Genomic DNA, 25052 nt, shown 5'->3' with positions numbered 1-25052 from the left:
ACGGACACAAAATCTCAATGTGGCCATAATCTAAAGCCTAGGCGTTAGCTCTGGGGAATAAAATTAGTCATTAGTTTTCCGGCAAGGGTACTCATGCAAGTCATCGTGCAAACTAGATTTGGTTGAAGTCGGAAGTTTACATACACCTTAGTCAAATACATTTAAACTCAGTTTTTCACAATTCCTGACATTTTAATCCTAGTAAAAATTCCCTGTTTTAGGTCAGTTCGGATCACCACTTTATTTTAAGAATGTGAAATGTCAGAATGGTAGAGTGATTTATTTCAGCTTTTATTTATTTCATCACATTCCCAGTGGGTTTATATAAATGTATATACACTTAATTAGTATTTGGTAGCATTGCCTTTAAATTGTTTAACTTGGGCAACTTTGGCCTTCCGCAAGCTTCCCACAATATATTGGGTGAATTTTGGCCCATTCCTCCTGACAGAGCTGGTGTAACTGAGTCAGGTTTGTAGGCCTACTTGCTTGCACACGCTTTTTCAGTTCTGCCCACACATTTTCTATAGGATTGAGGTCAGGGCTTTGTGATGGCCACTCCAATACCTTGACATTGTTGTCCTTAAGCCATTTTGCCACAACTTTGGAAGTATGCTTGGGGTCATTATCCATTTGGAAGACCCATTTGTGACCAAGCTCTAACTTCTTGATTGATGTCTTGAGATGTTGCTTCAATATATCCACATAGTTTTGATGCCTCATGATGGCATCTATTTTGTGAAGTGCACCAGTCCCTCCTGCAGTAAAGCACCCCCACAACATGATGCTGCCACCACCGTGCTTCACGGTTGGGATGGTGTTCTTCGGCTTGCAAGCCTCATCCTTTTTCCTCCAAACATAACGATGGTCATTATGGCCAAACAGTTCTATTTTTGTTTCATCAGACCAGAGAACATTTCTCCAAAAAGTACCATCTTTGTCCCCATGTGCAGTTGCAAACCGTAGTCTGGCTTTTTTATGGCGGTTTTGGAGCAGTGGCTTCTTCTTTGCTGAGCAGCCTTTTAGGTTATGTCGATGTAGGACCCCTTTTACTGTGGATATTGATACTTTTGTACCTGTTTTCTCCAGCATCTTCACAAGGTCCTTTGCTGTTGTTCTGGGATTGATTTGCACTTTTTGCACCAAAGTATGTTCATCTCTAGGAGACAGAACGCGTCTCCATCCTGAGAGGTATGACGGCTGCGTGGTCCCATGGTGTTTATACTTGCGTACTATGGTATGTACAGATAAACGTGGTACCTTCAGGCATTTTGAAATTTCTTCCAAGGATGAACCTGACATGTGGAGGTCTACAATTATTTTTCTGAGGTCTTGGCTGATTTCTTTTGATTTTCCCATGATGTCAAGCAAAGAGGCACTGAGTTTGAAGGTATGCCTTGAAACACATCCACAGGTACACCTCCAATTGACTCAAATGATGTCAATTAGCCTATCAGAAGCTTCTAAAGTCATGACATCATTTTCTGGAATTTTCCAAGCTGTTTAAAGGCACAGTCAACTTAGTGTATGTAAACTTCTGACCCACTGGAATTGTGATACAGTGAAATAACATGTCTGTAAACAATTGTTGGAAAAATGACTTGTGTCATGCACAAAGTAGATGTCCTAACCGACTTGCCAAAACTATAGTTTGTTAACAAGAAATTTGTGGAGTGGTTGAAAAACTAGTTTTAATGACTCCAACCTAAGTGAATGTAAACTTCCGACTTCAACTGTATGTTCTGAACCACTTTTTTGTCATTCCCAGTTTTAATTTCTGTACCTGTAACAATTTTTCAAACAAGATACAAGTTAGGCCTATTATTTATAACAATTTTAGTTCAGTCTCCAATACTGGACCCAGTGGATGGGCAGTAAACCTGTCGGGGTGTTTTTTTTGTGTGTTTTTTGTCCTTACCTTATCAGCAGGTATATTTGATAAAAGGCACCTGATAGTCTAACTGAAATCACCCTTTCCTGTTCAAAGGTCAGAGCTGTAAAGTACATCTCCCTTTTATCTTCCAACTCTAGTGAGCGACGCAAACGGACCTTGGTCGGCTCTGTTTTCGTAGACTGTGTGTGTGTCTCAGGTTAACTGGTAGGCGTTAGTCATGTGTGTAGGCACAATCAACTCTAAGGGAGATAAGGAGCCACCACGCCTCAAAGGTCTGCCGGGGCTGCCAAATGCATCAATGGGCAGTACCATCCAGTAGCTGAAACAAGGTGAGACTATCCTACATATATTTCACATCTGTAATGTGTCACATAAAACTTATAATGTATAAATGCTTTACACATTTTAATAATTGGTTTGCCATGAATGTTAACTCAATTACCATACCACGTTATGATATTTTTAACAATGTATCATTTATTGCTGTTTTACAAAATTATTCCACATAAGAGACTGCTGATTGCTAAATTGTAATGCAAATGCATATGTTATGCAATCATTCCTCCTGCAATGTAAATGCATATGTTATGCAATCATTCCTCCTGCAATGTAAATGCATATGTTATGCAATCATTCCTCCTGCAATGTAAATGCCTGTATAAAGAAACTTCTCTTGCATAATTTCCTCCTGTGAACTTTGATCAGATAACGTATACATTTGCTATTTCCTCATTTCATGTCTTGATCACTGAATTATCCCCTGCTAAATAGTCCTACCTAAAAGTCTCCCTCAGAATACAGTATTGCAACAATCTTGCCTTGACCTTTCAGTTGAATTAGGCATATGGCTGAATAGGGACGTGTGCATCTTTAAACGTTTTGTATCTCAAAAGCAATATATTTATCCACTATAGTTGTCCTTGGTGCCTGCAAAAAGCCAGAGCGTCTTTCTAAATTCCTGGTTCCTGCGATGCATGCTGACTGGTCCTACTAGACTATTGTGTAATTGCGCAAACGCCAATAGCCTTCTATAGTTTTTGTTGGTTTGGGTTAATAAAGCATAATGTTTGTCATATTCCAACCTATTGATAAAATAATTTGATAAACCAATTAAGAAAATGCCAAGAATATCATCGAGTTGTTCTAATTTGGCTTTTAAGGATTAAACCGTTAGCGTTACTGCACGCACCCATAACGCGTTGCGTTGTTACTTGGGTGTCTAGTTATGGGACGTTTGTCCGTGAGCAATGTTACCTCTAAAACGTCAAAACGCAAACTTCCAACGCTGAGGCTGTACTCGCTTTAAATTAGTTATACCAGTGGCCAAGTAGGATACTGTGCCTATTGTATCATAATGTATGCCTAACAGAGTGACCTACCATCAAAAACAATGGAGAAAATGCATCCATAACATTTTAAAATGGAAATAGCTTTTCTATCATTCAGCCAACACTAGAAGTCAATGTGTGGTGTTCAATGAGACTACATTCCAAGAGACTTTAGGGGGGGGAAACGTGCAGGACTGTACATTAACCTGTTTATCCACTGGTCCTTCAGACCAGGTGACAAAAAATGTTGTTGTGTTGATGCAAGAAACCACTCTCGGGTCTCGGGGCTAGTGCGCGGCAGTCTCGGGGCTAGTGCGCGGCAGTCTCGGGGCTAGTGCGCGGCAGTTTCTAATTTTAATTTCTCAATTCAATAGTGTTTTATGAACACAATTAAATTATGTCGATCTGTAATAACAATTTAATGAAAAAATATATATATTTAACTAATTCCAGTAGGACTAACTACTGTCCATTGGATTAAGTAGGCTGGCGTGTATGGGAATTGAGAGCGTTCTGAAAGGAGGGGTGAAATACACACGAACTTCAGCAAATGCTGTATAGCCTAGTCTAGCCGCTTCGTCTGTTGCTGCATTCACTTGGATCCATCAGCATTCACTCCACGCGTCGGTCTCCTCCTCCAGTCTCACTCATCTTATCCTCTCTGATTTTCCTCCTTTCCTTTTAGACTCGTAGCATCACCAAGGCTCACATTCCATTCATCCATCCCTACCTCTCAGAAACTGTGGAAATAAAGCAATGGCAAACAACTTCGCCAGAATTTTGTCCGGCAAACGAAATGTGGGCATTATGTCATTAGTTGGAGCCGGGTCTTTGACAGCGGCCTTTCTGCTCAACCGTGAACATGTCACCGCCGGAGCGCAAGTACGGAGAGTGTACCCTGCCAGGTAACCCACGACGCCCTTTATTGCGCTATATGGACATTCAGTCCAGCCATTTCAAGGGCGAAATATTGTCATTCTGTAGACCTGTTGTTTTAGATACAATAATACATGAGTAATAGTCTACGCTGACATGCACTGAATTCTCTGACTGTCAAAACTGGAGACTATTTCAGCATTCATTGTATGAATGTGCTATTTCGAATCGGTTCTTTCTTACTTACTTTTTGTGGAAATGATAAATGACCTAGGCCTGTTTTATTCATGAAATGTTAAAACTATAGTCAGCCTCATGTTTTTTTTTATGTCTAATGATGAAATAAAAATATAAGAATATTCTCGTAATGCATGGTCTACTGATGGAATGTTTTGCCAACAATATGTAGACTACATTGATACGCTCTAATTAATTATTTGGTGAGATAGACAGGTGTTTTTTTTTCCAGAACCATGTTGGAATGGTCTAGAATGAATCTAGAATCTCTTTATTTGGCTTGCGTGGGGGCTGGGCTAAAACTCAGCTTTATGGTTTTATGATAGGCAGAATCTACCGCAAAACCGATTAGAGAAGATGCTGGAGGCAAAATGCAAAACTGGACAAACCGATTGCATAACGCATAGGCCTATTAAGAAATATAGGATATTCCGTTTCCAAAGCAAAGTCGTCGAATGCTCGACGTCTGCTGCGATCAGATTGTAGCATGTATGGTTGCACTGCTGTGTCTGTGATGACCGCGCATTGTGATAGGTATAGGCTAAACATAGCGCGCATGCACTGGTATGTCAAAAGAAAAGCACAGGTAGGCTAGAACAGAGTGATAGATGGAAATCACTGTAGCTGATGGCTATTGAGTAGCCTAAGCTACATTGCAGCGAGTCTTAGGCAGTAATTATCATAATGGTGTCATCAATCAGGTGGTTCCTATACAGCTTTTTTTTTTAAATATATATTTATATACATATTTTATAATATATATATATATATTATTTATTTATTATCCTTGTGGTTCTCAAAGACAATGATTTAGCAATTTTTGTCCGCATGATTTAATGTATCCCGACAGTGCGGACTACCCGGACCTGCGCAAGCACAACAACTGCATGGCCAGCCACCTGACACCTGCCATCTATGCCAAGCTGGTGGACAAGGCCACGCCCAACGGCTACACTCTTGACCAGGCCATCCAGACTGGTGTGGACAACCCCGGGCACCCCTTCATCAAGACCGTGGGCATGGTGGCAGGGGATGAGGAGTCCTACGAGGTCAGAGCAGGCAGCAGTTAGAAGTCTTGAATGCAGATGACAGCTGTATAGTTTTCATCAGGGTGAAGCCATAGGCTGTCTATTTTCTCAGTTCCTCACCGCTCTTACAAAGCACATTGGAGGAGAGGATCCAATGTCCCCTCTGGACCTCATCCTCAAATGAGCTTTACATTTAAAAAATATATAGAATTAAAACTTTTTTTGCTTTGTCATTATGGGGTATTGTGTGTATATTGATAGGGGGGAAAATAACAATTTAATTAATTTTAGAAGGTAGTAATGTAACAAAATGTGGAAAAGATCCAGGTCTGAATACTTTCCGAATGCACTGTATATATTCATTGTTTGCTTTTTTTAATAGATGCCCTTTTTGACATTTCTTAAAGCCATAAAAAGCCCATTTAGTCTATAGGCTACATTTATGTCAGCTATATTAAGAATGAATGAGAACTCTCTGTGTTTTGATACTTTTCTGACATGAGGAGGAGCAAGAGCAAGTGGTCTATTGATCACATGTGATATTACAATCCCAGCCACTCAATCTGACAATGGAGAACAGGCACACCCAGTCCCCCTGTCCCATTTCAGACTGAGACCAACTACCACTGCACCAGAGGGGTGTTGGTTTTAGGATAGAGGAGACCTTCATTTGGGATCACATCTTTTGGTCGTTAGTTTCATTGCTTGCTATGAGACTACACCAACTCATAATGGTATAGTATAAATCATACTAGACTAGAATACTATACTGTAAGCCTGTCTAATAGTTTGTAAAGTGACAGTGATTCTCTTAATGTAGTCTACAAGGTGGCGGCAGGTATCCTGGTGGGTAGGAGCATTGGGCCAGAAACCGAAAGGTTGCTGAATCGAATCCCCGAGCTGACAAGTTAAAAATCTGTTATTCTGCCCCTGAGCAAGGCAGTTAACCCGCTGCTCTGAGGGTGCCAATGCTGTGGATGTTGATTTATGGCAGCCCCACCTCTCTGATTCAGAGGGGTTGGGTTAAATACGGAAGACACATTTCTGTTGAATGCATTCAGCTATACAACTGACTAGGTATCACCCTTTCCTTTTCTATAAATCCTAACCAAATGAGAGACTGTATAATGATGACATTTTTGACACGGGGGGGTTTCAGGTGTTTGCAGACCTCCTTGACCCGGTCATCAAGGAGAGGCACAATGGCTACGACCCTCAGACTATGACCCATCCCACTGACTTGGACTCCAGCAAGGTACAGAGATACATCTGAAAACAACAGTATGGGCTGTGTCTGGTCAAAATTAGAACTGGCTGAATGGTGGAGCTGTCCTTAAGCTCAGTTTTCCCTGACGTCACTGTCACCACACACAGACCATGTTAGGTGTTGCATACTACTATATTTAACATTAGAAAGTGGACAGATTCACTCATGCTATACTAATCAGTGATACCAGCTAACATTATATCGTTAGGCAGTAAATCGATTGTGCATATTGGAACGTTAATCATTCATTACGTTATATTACATGAATGTCGTTTCTGTCTGATGAAAACCTCTCGTCTCCAAAACAGAAACCTTTCAGGAATTTGAAAACAAATGACCATATTTTCTCTTTAACGAACATATAATTCTGAAACTAGAAGCTTAAATTAAATGTTCATAGTACATTGAGGGATGTTACTGCTTTAAATAAATAAAAATGTAAATGTCACAAGGTTTTCTTCAAACAGCGATGATATGTTATATGCTACAATTGGGGCGGCAGGGTAGCCTAGTGGTTAGAGCGTTGGACTAGTAACCGGAAGGTTGCAAGTTCAAACCCCCGAGCTGACAAGGTACAAATCTGTCGTTCTGCCCCTGAACAGGCAGTTAACCCACTGTTCCTAGGCCGTCATTGAAAATAAGAATTTGTTCTTAACTGACTTGCCTAGTAAAATAAAGGTAAAATAAAAAATAAAAAAAAAACAATGAATGTCAATTACTGTATAATGCCATACAAATCACATATCAAAGGAACCTAATGTAGGATCAATAATCATGTCATGACTTCCTTGACTTAAACCATTTAGCTTTTTGGGGAGCAAAGGTCATTCACAAATGTCCTTCTTTTCGGTTTCATGATAATAGGCCTAACTGTCATACTATTTACTACTATAGCTACGCCATTTGTTATTTTTCTGTTTCCCTCCATCTGTCAGCTCAAGTCGGGCAAATTCGACGAGCGCTATGTGCTGTCGTCGCGGGTCAGGACAGGCCGTAGCATCAGGGGACTGAGCCTGCCCCCGGCGTGTACCCGGGCAGAGCGCCGGGAGGTGGAGAAGGTGGTGGTGGACGCCCTGGCTGGCCTGAAGGGGGACCTGGCGGGGACATATTATAGCCTCACCCACATGACAGACCAGGAGCAGCAGCAGCTCATTGACGTGAGGCAGGATGCCAATCCATTTGAAGACCTAAAAGACAGGAGGGAAACAATAGCAGATATGTTTTGTTAGGCATTGATGTTGTTCCCCTTTCATTAAGACAGCATTTCCTGTCTCTACTGTGTTGACACAGGACCACTTCCTGTTCGATAAACCCGTGTCCCCTCTGCTGACCTGTTCAGGGATGGCCCGCGATTGGCCAGATGCACGCGGTATCTGGTAAGCACCTGTTGGTTATAGATACAGAACCTTAGTGGTCATAACGGTAAGAGGGGATTTTGATTATTGTCTCTAAGTTATTATTTGCATACAGTTGGTGCTACACATCATCAGGACTCTTCTTTATGGAGGTTTTCCTTCTAGCAAAGTGGCAATGTCCACTAGCTTGTATCTCCTGTAGACTGAGCCATAGGCTCTCCTGTAGACTGAGCCAAAGGCTCTCCTGTAGACTGAGCCATAGGCTCTCCTGTAGACTGAGCCATAGGCTCTCCTGTAGACTGAGCCATAGGCTCTCCTGTAGACTGAGCCATAGACTCTACTGTAGACTGATCCATAGACTCTCCTGTAGACTGAGCCATAGGCTCTCCTGTAGACTGAGCCATAGGCTCTCCTGTAGACTGAGCCATAGGCTCTCCTGTAGACTGAGCCATAGGCTCTCCTGTAGACTGAGCCATAGGCTCTCCTGTAGACTGAGCCATAGGCTCTCCTGTAGACTGAGCCATAGGCTCTCCTGTAGACTGAGCCATAGGCTCTCCTGTAGACTTAGTCATAGACTCTTCTGTAGACTGAGCCTTAGATGTACATTAGTGATGCAGACAATGCCCTCTCCGCATTGAGTTTCCGTTGGTGCCCAGAAATAGCCTGATGCCAACCGCTACCCTGCCAGGGCCTGCTCCAGCCATTCTCTACCCCCCTACAGCATGCCAGCCTCTCCTCTATAATTTATCCTCAGGGCTCTAAATTAAAAATGTTCGGACAGCTCTCTCCTCCTTTCATGCTTCTCTCTGCTCTCCTGGCTTCAGACCTATCCATTACTTCATTCAATTCTCTAATTGTTTTCAGGAGGCCAATGGGGCAAATATGCCATTGTCTATAATGAATTGCATTACAATAACGTTTTTGCTTATATGGAAATACTGTATCCATTACAATGCAATATGATTATTGCGTATGTGGCAATACTGTCTACCGCCACCATCACCTCAATGAAGTTATAACGTATGGGAAATGGAACCTGGACATTTAACTCTAGCTGGTGCAATAGAGGATGGAGAAATGATCTCTCTGTCATGTATAAATAGTTTAACTCAATTTGAGGAATGCTCTGAGCTCCTTTTTGGACCACCCGAATCAAACCTGATTACCGACAGAAGGAGAAGCAGAACCTTCTATTTATTAAATAAAGGCCTCCTTAGGAAAAGCATTTATTATCAACGATCGTGATCAGCTCCTCTAAAATAGTCTACGTACACTGGTGGGAGCGCTGGGATCCCATGGCATTAGGAAGCACTACACAAGTATTGCTTTTTAAGATTGTGTTTTGTGTAGTTTTTATTTAGTTTGAAATTAGTATTGATACGTTTTGTGTTTTCAACCCTCGCTACTCCAGGCATAACAACACGAAGACCTTCCTGATCTGGATCAATGAAGAGGATCACACCAGAGTCATCTCTATGGAGAAGGGAGGCAACATGAAGAGAGTGTTTGACCGCTTCTGCACAGGCCTGAAAGAGGTGCAGCACGCACACACACACCATTATGTGGCTGCCGGTGTATGTATGCAAGACAAATAAAGTTGTCATCGAATGTTTTTCCATCTAGTCTAAAGTGAAAGGTTTGTTCAGGTGGAGAGGCTGATCCAGGAGAAAGGCTGGGAGTTCATGTGGAATGAGAGACTGGGCTACATCCTCACGTGCCCCTCCAACCTGGGAACTGGGCTCCGTGCGGGAGTACACGTCAATTTGCCCAAGCTCAGCAAGGTAACATCTAATCAAGAGCACCAACAAGCATTTTACTTTGACATGTGGGTTAACTAATTAGGGTCAAGTGCGTTGCTCAAGGGCACATCAACAGATTTTTCACCTCGTCGGCTTGGAGATTCGAACCAGTGACCTTTCGGTTACCAGCCCAACTCTCTTAACCGCTAGGCTACCTGCCACCCATGTCATTCCCAACCCACAGGCTATCTTTGGATTTTCCAAATACAGGTTCTTAAATACACAAACCCCTTAAATTCAAATCTGGACCTGTTCCACTGCTTTTTTCACCCTTCATCCCTGTAATCAGGGACTGATTTAGATTTGGGACACCAGGTGGGTGCAATTAATGATCAGGTAGAACCGAAAACCAGCAGTACTCCAGACCTCCATGGTAGGACTTGAATGAGACCTATACCCTTAAACCAGGGACCAATATGATCCCCACGAGCCAGTCATCCACCACCCATCATCTTCTGAATGTTTCTCTTTGTTAGGGTACACCGTAACAGAAAAATATATAAAAAAGGGGTAAACGAGCGTTGAGATGGTATCTGTCCATTTTCCAACCGTTTTTCTGTTTGGGCGTCTACTAAAAGTGACTCCTGTCTGGTAAACCTGCAGGACCCTCGCTTCACTAAGATCCTGGACAACCTGCGTCTGCAGAAGAGAGGAACTGGGGGAGTGGACACTGCAGCCGTGGGAAGCACCTTCGACATCTCCAACCTAGACAGACTGGGCCAGTCAGAGGTAATGGGGAATACATGGTGTTAGGTTTGGACACTGATCTTGGGTTGGTTTAATGTTTTTACCCCCCCACTACTAATGGTTTCAGTTGGGTTTAGAAGGAGGGGAAACTGTTCCTAGATCTGTACCTAGGAGAAATGTCATCCCCCACAGCTACTGGGTGCATCTCAATTTTTTTAAATGGCTTACGCTACATTACAAGGCCATGCAAAATAAATTCACTTGGTCATTACAACTGGTACGACCGGGCAAATTTTTCCCAGAAGGGATCGAGATGGAGGACATTCCTCAGTAGCCTCCGCTCCTTGTAGGAGGAGCCAAAGGCTTGAGTCAAGTCAAAGTTATTACCCATTACAGATGGTAGGGGGAGTGTAGCAAATCCTTTCACTTTACCCATCAGTCAAGTGAATGAAAGAATATGAGAGAGGAATCCATTTTAGACTATTGAGATGCGGCTATGGGTTGCACTGGAAGGCTTGAGGAATGTATTGAGGAGAGAGACTGTCATGCCTGTGTTTAACCCTAACCCTCTCCTGTGTCTGGATGGGAAACATAAGTCAAGTACACATCACTATTCTATACGGTGTGACTCCTGTACACATCACTATTCTGTACGGTGGGACTCGTGTACACATCACTATTCTGTACGGTGGGACTCCTGTACACATCACTATTCTGTACGGTGGGACTCCTGTACACATCACTATTCTGTACGGTGGGACTCCTCATCAATATTGTCATGCCTGGGTTGTATGATGGGATTATTAACATGGGTTGTATGATGGGATTGTTAACATGGGTTGTATGATGGGTGAATGCATGGTAAGAAGGGGGGGGTAGTAAACTGTGCATTGACACATACACTAATAACACCTCTAATAACACTGTGAATTGACACATACACACATGATTCAGCTAGTCAAGATGTGGTTGATCAGTTGAATCAGGAATGAGGTATTACAGCACTGGGAATGAAAGCCCTGTACACACTGCAGCTCTCCAGGACCAATCAGTGAGGAATGGAAGGGCAAGTTTGAGAGAGTGAAGAAACTAAAACCGTAGTGTGCGAAAAAAAAATGTGGAAAGAGAGAGAGAACTTTTGACCCTCCACAATCTCTCAGTCCACATGATTGAGGCGATTAGTTTGAGCAGGGCTTAGAATTCTGATCACTAAACTTGATCACATAATGACTAGTTATTTGGGATGTAAGATAATTCGTAGATCAGTGATTTGGCCACTGTCTGGCCGCAATGCAGTCGATCTCAAACACGCGCAGGCTTTGGTTGCGTGCCACGTCCTTGACTGTGCCAACGGGCATCAGCTTGCTAGGCCAATATCATATGATGTGCTTTAGCTGATATGCTAAACCCCTTACCTAGATGTTGTGAGATCTGTCATGCGTCTGCAATGCAGTCGCTCGCTAACACGCCCACTGTCGCTCTCTGTGATCAGGTCCAGCTAGTGCAGACGGTGGTGGACGGCGTTAACTACCTGATCGAATGTGAGAAGAAGCTGGAGAAGGGTCAGGACATCAAGATCCCTCCGCCGGTCAGGAAGTAGACTAACCCCCCCCCCCCCTCCCAACTCCCAACCCAGATATACCTCTTCCTACCAACCTCTGTCTCATCCCCATCAGAGCCATAGGTCATGTGTACACATCCAACTCTCTTTGAGATGTCAGATTTAAATGGCACCAAATGTTTCAAGAACATTATTCTGGTAGTCATTGGGGCGTTTGGAGCCAAAATGCCTGACAAGTTGGCTGAACTATGCATACCTATAGCTCTAATCCCTATAAAATTATACGTAATGGACTCCTGCTTAACACCTAAACCAGGTCTCTTTTGAAAAATAGACTAACCTGGCTAAATATAGGTTAAATAAATAAAATTAACCTCCTAACCCTAAACTACAGCATGTCCTATACTCAATGTGTCTACTACCATTTATCCTCTCCTGTGTATTATTGGGTGGATGCCTATATTCTATATACCATGGTATTGTTGAATGCTTGTTTCTGATTGGCTTGAAGAGCATTCTAGAGCGTGCATTATTTCTCTATAACGCACAGTAAGTATATCAGCACGGTAGAATTCAAAGGCTATAGTTAATTTTTACATGTTTTGAGCTGCTTTTAGAAAGCGAAAGTCGAATGGAAAACTTTATTAGCATTGCTGAATTTGATTTTCATAATGGCAAGCTAGTAACTTACTGATGGGTTTGGTTAGCTAAACTAGCAAGTCTGTTTGTTTGGTTACTACGACAACTACTGTAGCTTTCTAGTAAACTTGTTAGCAACTTCAGTGGATGTTAATAAAACACATTTCTACTGGAAAATGAACACGCATCTAGCGGAACATTTTACATTTTAGCCATGGTACAAAAGGTATAATCAACACGGTGCTCTCTCTATGCGTTCTCTGGAAAATAATGTAACTCCGTGGAAGGTCAATGCCGCTCTTTGTAGCGCGTCGTGAAACACACCTTCCACGTTGTTAATTGTTTTCCATAGACCGCATAGAGCACCGTGTTGATTATCCCTGACATAATCCATCCATTTGTGGTAGTCTACATTCAGTGTAACCATGTAGTGATTGTTGACAACTTGAATGTAGCACAACAGCCATGTTGGACTGATAATAACTTGTAAGGGGTTTGTCTGTATGCTGGGGTTATTAATAAGACACGGGTTGAACTAAGTCCTACTAATAGCTCATGCTAAACTACTCTGCTCGGTGCTTGATGACCTACTGTATGTATCAAGCAGCAATATCATTTCAACCCACCATTGAATGTCATTCTCAAACATATTTTATTAAAGAAACCATCTATTTAATATCTTTCTCATTTGTCATTAATATTTTAAACCTGTTGCATGCCTGTTGCAGACCTTAGTAACCTTTTAACTGTTCAAGGCTGGTGTATATGTGTGTGTGTGTGTGTGCATGCATGAAAGCAAAGCTTTGACTGACTTACAGTAGGTGAGCGCCATGGTAGCCAAGCACTCGGGTGCTTGATTGTGATCAGCTTGGTAGGGTTTGGTGTCATGATGACACTGATACTCTAAACAACACTGCACTGTGCTAACTACTTTTACTGTACCCAGATTTAAGGTCAAAAAGTGTGAGTTTGCATTGATTTATTTTCTGTTTGTACGGTAAGTGACAAGTAATGTTAGCTATGACAATGTACGATATGTCAGAACTGCATATCTGCCTAGCTTTCACAATATGAACAATTACTAAAAAATGTTCTGATATTAGAAGTTGTCACCAGAGCACTGCCCATCAGATCTGCCAGCCAGGCTAACATTGGATATTGTAACACAATCAGGTGGCGGAATTGTTTGAAAAGCATTGGAGAAGCATGTTGTTACTGAAATCTAGGTTGTTGTTTTTTTTTTTTTTAGAGGACAGCGTAGCAAAACGAAAATATGCTGTTCTTATTGGACCAAGTATTTCCTTGCCATTTTAACCTGGTTCCAACGTGTGTCTTGATCTTGTCCACATTCTGATTGTGCCCACATTTTTAAACTGGTGTATACGATTAAATAAGTGATTGTAAAATGATCTTACTCCAGATGTAGTCGGGGATGTGTTGTATCTGGGTCATCCGGGCCAGAGCACCAAAATCACATTCATTAAAATGTAACCAGGGCTATAAATAGACCTTTACTATTTTTTTGAGCTGGGTAGGGTTGAAAATCAAAAGCTACAATGGGTTTAGAACGGTCAACATTTGGTGTCGTAACCTGTGTTTAACGCCCTCCAACCTACCTCATTTACCCTCCAACCACCTCCTGAACCTTCATCCACTTCAAACACCTCCCTAACCCTCGATCCAGCTCCCGGACCCTCGATCCAGCTCCAACCAGCTTCCTTACCCTCCAACCTACCTCCTTTACCCTCCAACCACCTCCTGAACCTTGATCCACTTCAAACACCTCCCTAACCCTTGATCCAGCTCCCGGACCCTCGATCCAGCTCCAACCAGCTCCCTGACCCTCCAACCAGCTCCCTGACCCTCCAACCAGCTCCCTGACCCTCCAACCAATATCAAAAGTAACAGTCAGTATCTGGTGTGGCCACCAGCTGCATTAAGTACTGCAGTGCATTTCCTCTTCATGGACTGCACCAGATTTGCCAGTTCTTGCCGTGAGATGTTACCCCACTCTTCTGTCAAGGCACCTGCAAGTTCCCGGATATTTCTGTGAGAAATGGCCCTAGCCTTCACCCTCCAGTCCAACAGGTCTCAGACGTGCTCGAGATCCGGGCTATTCAGCTGGAGATGGCAGAACACTGACATTCCTGTCTTGCAGGAAATCACACACAGAAGGAGCAGCATGGCTTGTGGCATTGTCATGCTGGAGGGTCATGTCAGGATGAGCCTGTAGGAAGGATACCACATGAGGGAGGAGGATTTATTCCCTGTAACTCACAGCGTTGAGATTGCCTGCAATGACAACAAGCTCAGTCCGATGATGCTGTGTCACATCGCCCCAGACCATGACGGACCCTCCACCTCCAAATCGATCCGGCTCCAGAGTACAGGCCTCGGTGTAACGCTCATTCCTTCGATGACAAATGCGAATCCGACCATCATACCTGGTGAGACAAAACCATGACTCGTCAGTGAAGAGCCCTTTTTGCCAGTCTTGTCTGGTCCAGCATCGGTGGGTTGGTGCCCATAGGCAACGTTATTTCTGGTGAAGACCTGCCTTACAACAGGCCTACAAGCCCTCAGTCCTCATCCCTCCTTGCAGCATGCCTAAGGCATGTTCACGCAGATGAGCAAGGACCCTGGGCATCTTTCTTTTTGTGTTTTTCAGAGTCAGTAGAAAGGCCTCTTTAGTGTCCTAACTTGTCATAACTGTGACCTTAATTGCCTACCGTCTGTAAGCTTTTAGTGTCTTAACAACCTTTCCACAGGTGCATGTTCATTAATTGTTTATGGTTCATTGAACAAGCATGGGAAACAGTGTTTAAACCCTTTACAATGCAGATCTGTGAAGTTATTTGGATTTTTATGAATTATCTTTGAAAGACAGTCCTGAAAAAGGGACGTTTATTTTTTTTTACAATAAAGCATGCCATATACACTGGCCATTTTATTAGGTACACCCATCTAGTACTGGGTCAGTCCCCCCTTTGTCTCCAGAACAGCCTGAATTCTCCTGAGCATGGAAACATTGCTCAATTGGTATCAAGAGACCTAACGTGTGCCAGGAAATCATTCCCCACACCACCGCCACAAGCCTGTACTGTTGACACCAGACAGGAAGGGGCCATGGACTCATGCTGTTCACTCCAAAACCTGACTCAGCATGACGCAACAGGAACCGGGATTCGTCAGACCAGGCAATGTTTTTCCACTCCTCAATTATCAAATCAAATCAAATCAAATTTTATTTGTCACATACACATGGTTAGCAGATGTTAATGCGAGTGTAGCGAAATGCTTGTGCTTCTAGTTCCGACAATGCAGTAATAACAAGTAATCTAACTAACAATTCCAAAACTACTGTCTTGTACACAGTGTAAGGGGATAAAGAATATGTACATAAGGATATATGAATGAGTGATGGTACAGAGCAGCATAGGCAAGATACAGTAGATGGTATCGAGTACAGTATGTACAAATGAGATGAGTATGTAAACAAAGTGGCATAGTTTAAAGTGGCTAGTGATACATGTATTACATAAGGATACAGTCGATGATATAGAGTACAGTATATACGTATGCATATGAGATCCAGTGTTGGTGATCGCGTGTCCACTGGAGCCACTTCCTCTTGTTTTTCTCTGATAGGAGTGGGACACGGTGTGGTCGTCTGTTGCCCAAAACAGTGCCTTCGGAAAGTATTCAGACCTCTTCACCTTTTCCACATTTTGTTACGTTACTGCCTTATTCTAAAATGGATTGAAACTGTAGCCCAGTGTTTAATGTAACTGTAGCCCAGTGTTTAATGTAACTGTAGCCCAGTGTTTAATGTAACTGTAGCCCAGTGTTTAATGTAACTGTAGCCCAGTGTTTAATGTAACTGTAGCCCAGTGTTTAATGTAACTGTAGCTCAGTGTTTAATGTAACTGTAGCCCAGTGTTTAATGTAACTGTAGCCCAGTGTTTAATGTAACTGTAGCCCAGTGTTTAATGTAACTGTAGCCCAGTGTTTAATGTAACTGTAGCCCAGTGTTTAATGTAACTGTAGCCCAGTGTTTAATGTAACTGTAGCCCAGTGTTTTAATGTATATGAATGGTGGTAGATGTAATCTTTCTTTAGAAACAACCTTTTTATTATAGCAAATTATAAGGACAGGTTGTTGTTTTTTTTTACCCATGAGTCTTTTGAAATACTAAGACAACCAGTACCATATTATCCGGTGGCACAAAACCACCGCAGTGCACTACTACTACTACAGATGTAAACGGCTGCCAGTACACAGTATTACAGCACTGGAGACAGTCCCACATGAGGATGTAACTCCTACAGACAGGTCTGCAGTGGTCTTTATTATTCTGCAGTAATCTGATTACAATTACAGAGGGTCTGTTTATCTAGCTGCATTAAATAGATTAACAAAGGGTCATCTGCCAGTTATAAAACGTCTTGCAATGCAAAATGAAAACAAGTGTTTCTTATTGGACAAGTCCAGATAGTGCCCCACTGTTTCAGTTCATTTTCTTTCATTTTGTTCCTAATGAACACGATCCAGAGCTGAAAGTGACGCCTGAACACTACAAGGTAGCCACAGAGTCAGAGATGACACTGTATAAGTAGGTCAAGAAGTTATTCCTGTAATGTGCCCTTGTGTGAGGACGTGATTTGATTAAATAAAAGGAACAGTGATGTGAAACAGTGATATTCAGGTTGGTTTGACATTGTGTACATTTTAAAGACTACGGCAATCTTACAAAATTCATCAGTCTTTTGACATCAGTGTGACTACACTGGGGGAAAAAAAAATGTAAGCATAAAATATGACGGCTGCCATCAATGTTATTGCTACAGTACTTCGTAAAGCATTGTCCAGCTGGAGTGGAGTTATTTTGACATTCAAACTTTCTTCTAAAGCTGATTGTACTTCTGGTCAGGTACTGATTGGTGGGTTGTCCTGCAACCAGACAATGTTATCAACGAAGTCTGACCTGCCGGCTTGCAACTGATGATGTCATTGTTGTGGGTCCTGCTTGCCTGAAAGCCCTCCGGATGGCCCTTGGATGTTTTGCATCAAACGTCTGTGTGTACAAGACTGATGTTCATCTTTGCAGGGCAGTTTGTATTCTTGGTGACCCCTTGGTTTGGCGTTACACTGAACAAAACTATAAACACAACATGCAACAATTTCTAAGATTCTACTGAGTTACTGTTCATACAAGGCTCTAATGTATGGATTACCATGACTGGGAATACAGATATGCATCTGTTGGTCATCGAATCCCCGAGCTGACAAGGTACAAATCTGTCATTCTGCCCCCGATTGTCAATAAGAATTTGTTCTTAACTGACTTGCCTAGTTAAATAAAAGTTAAATAGATGATCAATGGAAGCAGGAGGCACCTGAGCTCAATTTCAAGTCTCATAGCATAGGGTCTGAATACTTACAGAAAAAATAAGGTATTCCTGTTTTTTAATTGTAATACATTTGCAAAAATGTATAAAAACCTGTTTTTGCTTTGTCATTATGGGGTATTGTGTGTAGATTTTATCAATTTTAGAATAAAGCTGTAACGTAACAAAATGTGTGTAAAGTCAAGAGGTCTGAATACTTTCTGAATGCACTGTAAATGTGGACATGATAAAACGTGAAAAATATCAGGCATATTGACTTCCCACAAATGCCAAATTTATAGCATTTGGAGACAATGGCCAGGTAAACAAAACCACAGCATATATTGCTGTCGTACCTTATCCATCGACTAATTAAAGGGTAAGGAAACCAATGTAATTCTACCAGACGGTATTCAGGAAATAATAGAGCCCTACCAGACAGTATTCAGGAAATAATAGAGCCCTACCAGACAGTATTCAGGAAATAATAGAGCCCTACCAGACGGTATTCAGGAAATAACAGTGTTTTACCAGGCTGTATTCAGGAAATAATAGAGCCTTACCAGACGGTATTCAGGAAATAATAGAGCTCTACCAGACGGTATTCAGGAAATAATAGAGCCCTACCAGACGTTATTCAGGAAATAATAGAGCCCTACCAGACGGTATTCAGGAAATAACAGTGTTTTACCAGGCTGTATTCAGGAAATAATAGAGTTCTACCAGGCGGTTGAAAAGCCAAAAGAAGGTCGACACCAGCAATGCTATATTATAATTTCAACAAAATTATAAAAATAACTTTAGGTCTGCTTCAGTGGCTTTTATATGTAGGTGAAGCATTGTTAAATAAGGACTGATGTCAAATTATGGTAATTTTGTATGTCCAAATATGAATATTCAATTGCTTTTATTTTATTACTATTATAAGCATTATTTTATGGGAGACCAACTATTGATTATTAATTGACCCCATGGATCATAAAATGTGGTTTAACCAGTGTATGTTTTCTAATATAGTGTGTTGTCAACAGTTAAATAATTTTCACCAAAATAATTGTACTTTCTTTTTAAAATGATGTACCCTACACTTAGTCCACCATACTTTGTAATGACATATCAAACCCTAGTTGAGCACATTTTTACAAAATGATTGCTTTTTAGCCTTTTTTGCATGTTAACTATTTATTTTCATATTCCTACTCTTCAAGTTCTGTACTAACGGGAAGGGTACGATACTAATCCCTCACCAAAGGAATTCCTGCCTTTTATCCTATATCTTTGGTGGCTGATCTTGAGAGTTCTTTACATCCCTCTGAGTGGGGCAAAGTTAAAGTGCCACAACACTGAACTGCAGCAAACCCCAAATTATACAAATGTTAATGGTAGTTGATGCAGGACTCAGGGAGTTGTCCAATCAAGTTCAAGAGAAGATTCTTTTGTCAAAACATCCATTCCCAGCCATTCCACACCCATTCTAAATGAACTAAAATGGAATCTTAAGAACTCTTTAAATGTTTGTAACCGTTATGATAACATTGTGCCACCAGTAGGCGTAGTAACACCAATGATGGTAACACCAATGAAACATTTTAGGTCATTGAGGATTTTCTTAAATGGAGGACGCAGATGCTCAAATCTAAAGTAATCAACCCTGTCTAAAGTGATATGTGATCTGATTAGCTAATCATTTTCTTAAGTGATATGTAATATGACATCATAAAAGGGTCTGATTAGCTAATCATTTTCTTTAATATAAACCCCTTTGATAAGTTTGCCACTGGAGGGAATGCTCAACGTCGTAGTATATCTTTGTAATGACAGATTGTCAAGACGGTAACAACAATGACATATAACTTAGGGACATATATTATATTTGTTAAAAAATATATTTTAATATCCTTTTGTTTTTATTGATATTTACAATATATGAAATATTTGTATTTACTTTCTAGCTTTAAAACTAATAGATATCTTTAAATCCCCAAAACATGACACTACAACTAAAAACAATTTACTAGCACTTTAAACAATGCATAAACGTTTTGCAATATGAAGGACTTGCATTTTGTTTTATCATTGATAAATATTTAAATATGTATGATGTGTAACTATTTGTCAAGTGTTTTTCATGGTTGCAAAGGGATGCAAATGCCAACCCATTGCAAGAATGACCTGGACATTAAATATCCCCGTTCCTACATTTTAGGGGCAGAAACTGGGTAATCATTGGAAACCGTTCAATGAGAAAGAACATGATTCCCTGACAACAAATGTTGTATTTACCAAATAGGCATATCTAAACCCCGTAATATGAGGATTTGATTCCAGGGAATAATCCCAAGGAGAACTGGTTGATATTGTTCATGGCCTACCAGGGGGCTCACTGAAAACTGTGTAAGAGCGCCCCCTATTGAAAATCCTGTGGAAGTGTGAGGCCATTCAAGTTTACTATCAATAGGAAGAAATATATTTGACCTCATTGGCCCATCTCATCTCTTTCATAATCACTGATCAGTGCAGATGAAGGAAAGGAGACAAGGAAACAAATGAAGCGACTTATGACTATTGAGATGCAGCCCTAACCTGACCCCAGTCTCTTCCCTGTCTAAATCCATTCTGGTAGGGGACTACTACTATACATGTGATTCCTTACCTGCCATGTTCTGCAGCCTCTTCCTCTCCTCGTCCAGGTGGTTCTGCAGCCTCTTCCTCTCCTCGTCCAGGTGGTTCTGCAGCCTCTTCCTCTCCTCGTCCAGGATGTTCTGAAGCCTCTTCCTCTCCTCGTCCAGGTGGTTCTGCAGCTTCTTCCTCTCCTCGTCCAGGTGGTTCTGCAGCTTCTTCCTCTCCTTGTCCAGGATGTTCTGCAGCTTAAAGTACCTGAAGAGAGAGTCCCGGGCCAGGTGACTTTCTCGACCTCCTCTTGCTCCTGCATCACCATCAGGTTGTCCTCCACGTATACCTCCCAGTCTAACAGAGGAAACCAGGGGCCTGTTCATTAGGGCATAAAATAGAAAATAGTTTAAAATGGTTTGCAATGGAAGTCCAGTCTGTTTTATGTTTGCAGCCAGAAGATGATGTACAGGCCACAGGTGTCTTGGCCCAGTTCTGGAACTTTGCGGGTGTTGGCGATCAGAGCATATTAGTGATCCGTGATGATGAGGATGAAAAGAATGATGAAGGAGTTGTAGATATCTCTGGGAGACAAATTAAAAGTTAGTGAAAATGTGTCAAAAAACCTTTTGAATATGTAACATGAATTTGTCAAAACTGTAAGTTTTGTTCCTTGGGACTCCAACTTTATCTGTAATGTAATATCACACTGGTTGAATCAACATTGTTTCTACACCAATCCAATTAAATGATTTTGAACCAACGTTTATTAAACGTTGAATTGACGTCTGTGCCCTCTGGGAAGAGATTGCATGCTACTCTTGAAGGCCTTTGTAGGAGATTTATAACAAATTTAATTTTGCACGATAAGCTCAATATCAACTGTTAAAACACATTTAAATCCTATTATTTTATCATAAGTGAGAATGAGAGAAATACTACTGTTCAATACATCCCCCAAAAATATTTCATAGTAAGAGCAAACATCACACACTTAAAGTTAATATTATAAACCAGACCCTCGACGTTGGAGCGAGTGTAACTCTGGATGACTCTGACCACAGCGAAGACATCAGCAAACACCAGCAGCAGCAACAATAATATGAAGGTCATGGCCGTAAACAAATCCTTAAAGGAAAACGATGTGTTTCATTAGTCCATTGTTGATATAGTCCCAAAATGTTTTTGCATGTCAGCAAAAATATAAACGCAACATGCAACAATTTCAAAGATTTCACTGAGCTACAGTTCATATAAGGAAACAGTCAATTGAAATAAATGCATTAGGCCCTAATCTTTGAATTGGACACTACTGGTAATATAGCTATGCATCTGTTGGTCACAGATACCTTCAAGAAAAGGGCGTGGATCAGAAAACCAGTCAGTACCTGGTGTGACTGCCAATGTGCCTCATGCAGCTTATGCCTGCCCATACCATAACCCCTCCGCCACCATGGGGCAGTCTGTTCAATTAGTTGACATCAGCAAACAGCTCGCCAATCGCACGCTTCCTCGAAACTTGAGACATCTGTGGCAATGTGTTGTGTGACAAAACTGAACATTTTAGAGTGGCCTTTTATTGTCCTCAGCACAAGGTACACCTGTGTAATGATCATTCTGTTTAATCAGCTTCTTGATATGCCACACCTGTCAGGTGGATGGATTATCTTGGCAAAGGATAAATGCTCACTAACAGGGGTGTAAACTAATTTGTGCACAACATCTGAGAGAAATAAGCTTTTTGTGCATATGGCACATTTCTGGGATCTTTTATTTCAGCTCATGAAACATGGGACCAACACTTTACATGTTGCCTTTATATTTTTGTTCAGTGTGTCATGACGTTGCCCTCTTTGGGTACAGCGAGCACACCTCCCTCTGCACCGGCCTTTTCTATGCACCATCCCCCTACCCCCCTGTCTCCTACACCCAGGCTGCTGTGGTCAGAGAGAGGTCGTAAATTCCTGGAGGAGATTATCTCCTCATGGCCACAGTATAGAGACAGAGTAAATTTTCATTGGAGAACAAAGGAATTTCTTCCACCTCACAGAACTTGAGGTTCGAACAACATTTATGTTCTGGAGAATGTATAAAAGATCGGTGAAGAATCCAGCTACGAACTGGTCCGTTTGGTACAATTTTGTGAAACTCATGGGAGCCAGTACGGCCACATTACCATAACGCTGTTTATATAATAGCCTCAGATATGAGGCTTAAATCTAATTGCTGTATAAGATGAATGAGTGAGGATGATACTGTTTGTGAAATTGTGTAATGTGATTTTGGACTGTTTAATGAAGGAAACTCCAATTCCCTTTGGAGTTTAACTAAATCAGAGGGCCGCCCATGAGCACAGTTATGGTCGGGCATCCTGGGACAGGCCCTTTTCTGCAATTCCGAATAAAAACCCCACCTTGAGAATTTCTCAACAGACCATGTTGCTCTCAATTACGAGAGGACAAAGGTTGCAGACCAGCTTCCCTCGATAACGAGAGGGCCAAGGTTTGAGACCAGATTGCTGAATCTTTTAACCATCCCACATGGTTAAACTCTTAGACTATTGATACCGACAGAATAAGAACAAGTCTTTGATATTAATTACTAGTCTGCAGCTAGGAATTCGGTATCATTGAACACGAAGACCGACAACCGCCAAAACATCTACCCATAACAACATGAATGAATGTCACTCTGAACTAACCATTCTAACCACGACAGAGAGGACGGACAAACTCTCCAACAGAAACTAACTTTTCAACAGAGATCCCGACAACACACTGAGCGTAAATATATTAATTGATTGCAATTGTTCCGAATGAGAGAGCGTTCATGTGCAAAGGATTAGCATTTCAATTGTTATAATTATCAACTGTGTGTTGTCTTCTCAGTCGACCCCCACATCCCTTTTGGACACCAAGTCGCGATGCCGGTTTATCCCACTAGGGAAACTCCGTTATCATTTCCTTGTAACTATCTACTGTTTGTTTATGCATTTCTGTGAGTTACTTAGTTCGTAAATAAAGGATTTTAAGACAATTGATGTATGGATGACTAATAGTGAAGACTGGGTTCGTGCAGATAACCAACAATTTACAACGTTTGGAATGAGACTAACGTGAGGTCAAATAAATAAATATTTTATTAAGAAGACTAATTGATCAGATATTAAAATATCGGAAAAGTTTTATTAGGAAAATTATAACTTTGTAATCTGAATATTTTCCTTGGTGCCCCGACTTCCTAGTTAATTACATTTGCCTGATTAGTTAATCACAAAATGCTAATTACAGAGAATCTTTGATACAAACTAAAAGTCTTGAGTTAATGATTGTAAAGACACGACAAGTGTATATAACTTTCAAAATACAGAAATACAAAATGCAGAAATACAACCCATTTCATTTTTCTAGTCTCAAAATGTTTTGCATTTCAGTGTAACACTATGGACTTTGCGTCCGTCCCCTCGCCCCAACCTGGGCGCGAACCAGGGACGCTCTGCACACATCAACATTCACCCTTGAAGCATCGTTACCCATCGTTCTACAAAAGCCGCAGCCCATGCAGAGCAAGGGGAACCACTACTTCATGGTCTCAGAGCAAGGGGAACCACTACTTCAAGGTCTCAGAGCAAGTGACGTCACCGATTGAAACGCTATCAGCGCGCACCACAGCTAACTAGCTAGCCATTTCGCATCGGCTACACTAGCAATCAAGTTTTCAATACCGGCAGTATTTCTGTATTTTGAAAGTTCTGTATCTTGAAAACTTGATTGTTGACATGAAAAACATTGAGACTATAAAAAATAATGGACTAATGAAACAAATACCAAAATATACTTTTTGGGTGGAATTTTCCTTTAAGATTTAGGCCTGCTAATCTGTATTGATCAATACTTATCGTCTCTGGGTGTTTCAACATTTCTATAATTTCTACCAACTATTTTGTGTCTATCTGTACAGGGGGGGCTCTCGAGTGGTGTAGCGGTCTAAGACACGGCATCTCAGAGCTAGAGGCATCACTACAGACCCTGGTTCCATTCGAGGCTGTATCACAACCAGCTGTGATTGGAAGTCCCATAGAGCTGTGGACAACTGGCCCAGCTTCGTTAGGGTTTGGCCAGGGTAGGCCATCATTGTAAATAAGAATGTGTTCTTAACTGACTTGCCCTAGTTAAATACATTTATTTTTTTTAAATACACTGAGTATACAAAACATTAAGTAAAATCCACTTCAATCAGTGTAGATGAAGGGGAGGAGATATGTTAAAGAATAACTTTTAAGCCTTGAGACAATTGTGTGTATGTGTGTTATTCACAGGGTGAATGGGCAAGACAAAATATTTAAGGGCCTTTGAACGGGGTATAGTAGTAGGTGACAGGCAC

At 41.4% G+C, this 25052-nt stretch overlaps 1 protein-coding gene across 2 annotated transcripts; it reads left to right on the top strand.

The window, feature by feature from the left end:
* Positions 1–2142: 2142 nt before the first annotated feature.
* On the top strand, positions 2143–13347 carry LOC139406379 (creatine kinase U-type, mitochondrial-like). Of its 2 annotated transcripts, XM_071148915.1 has the most exons (10): positions 2143–2223; positions 3908–4127; positions 5186–5384; positions 6523–6618; positions 7566–7787; positions 7921–8006; positions 9397–9520; positions 9632–9766; positions 10388–10513; positions 11964–13347. In XM_071148915.1, exons 2-10 carry the CDS (start codon positions 3979–3981, stop codon positions 12069–12071), a joined length of 1245 nt encoding a protein of 414 aa, XP_071005016.1. In that variant the 5' UTR covers positions 2143–2223; positions 3908–3978; the 3' UTR covers positions 12072–13347. The 2 variants fall into 2 exon arrangements, with proteins under 2 accessions (XP_071005016.1, XP_071005015.1); XM_071148914.1 differs by lacking the exon at positions 2143–2223 and having other exon boundaries at positions 3839–4127; positions 11964–12096.
* The last annotated feature ends 11705 nt before the right edge of the window (positions 13348–25052 follow it).

Source organism: Oncorhynchus clarkii, chromosome 4, assembly GCF_045791955.1.
Source record: "Oncorhynchus clarkii lewisi isolate Uvic-CL-2024 chromosome 4, UVic_Ocla_1.0, whole genome shotgun sequence".
Classification (NCBI taxonomy): Eukaryota; Metazoa; Chordata; class Actinopteri; order Salmoniformes; family Salmonidae; genus Oncorhynchus; species Oncorhynchus clarkii.
This window is presented reverse-complemented; position numbering and strand designations above follow the sequence as displayed.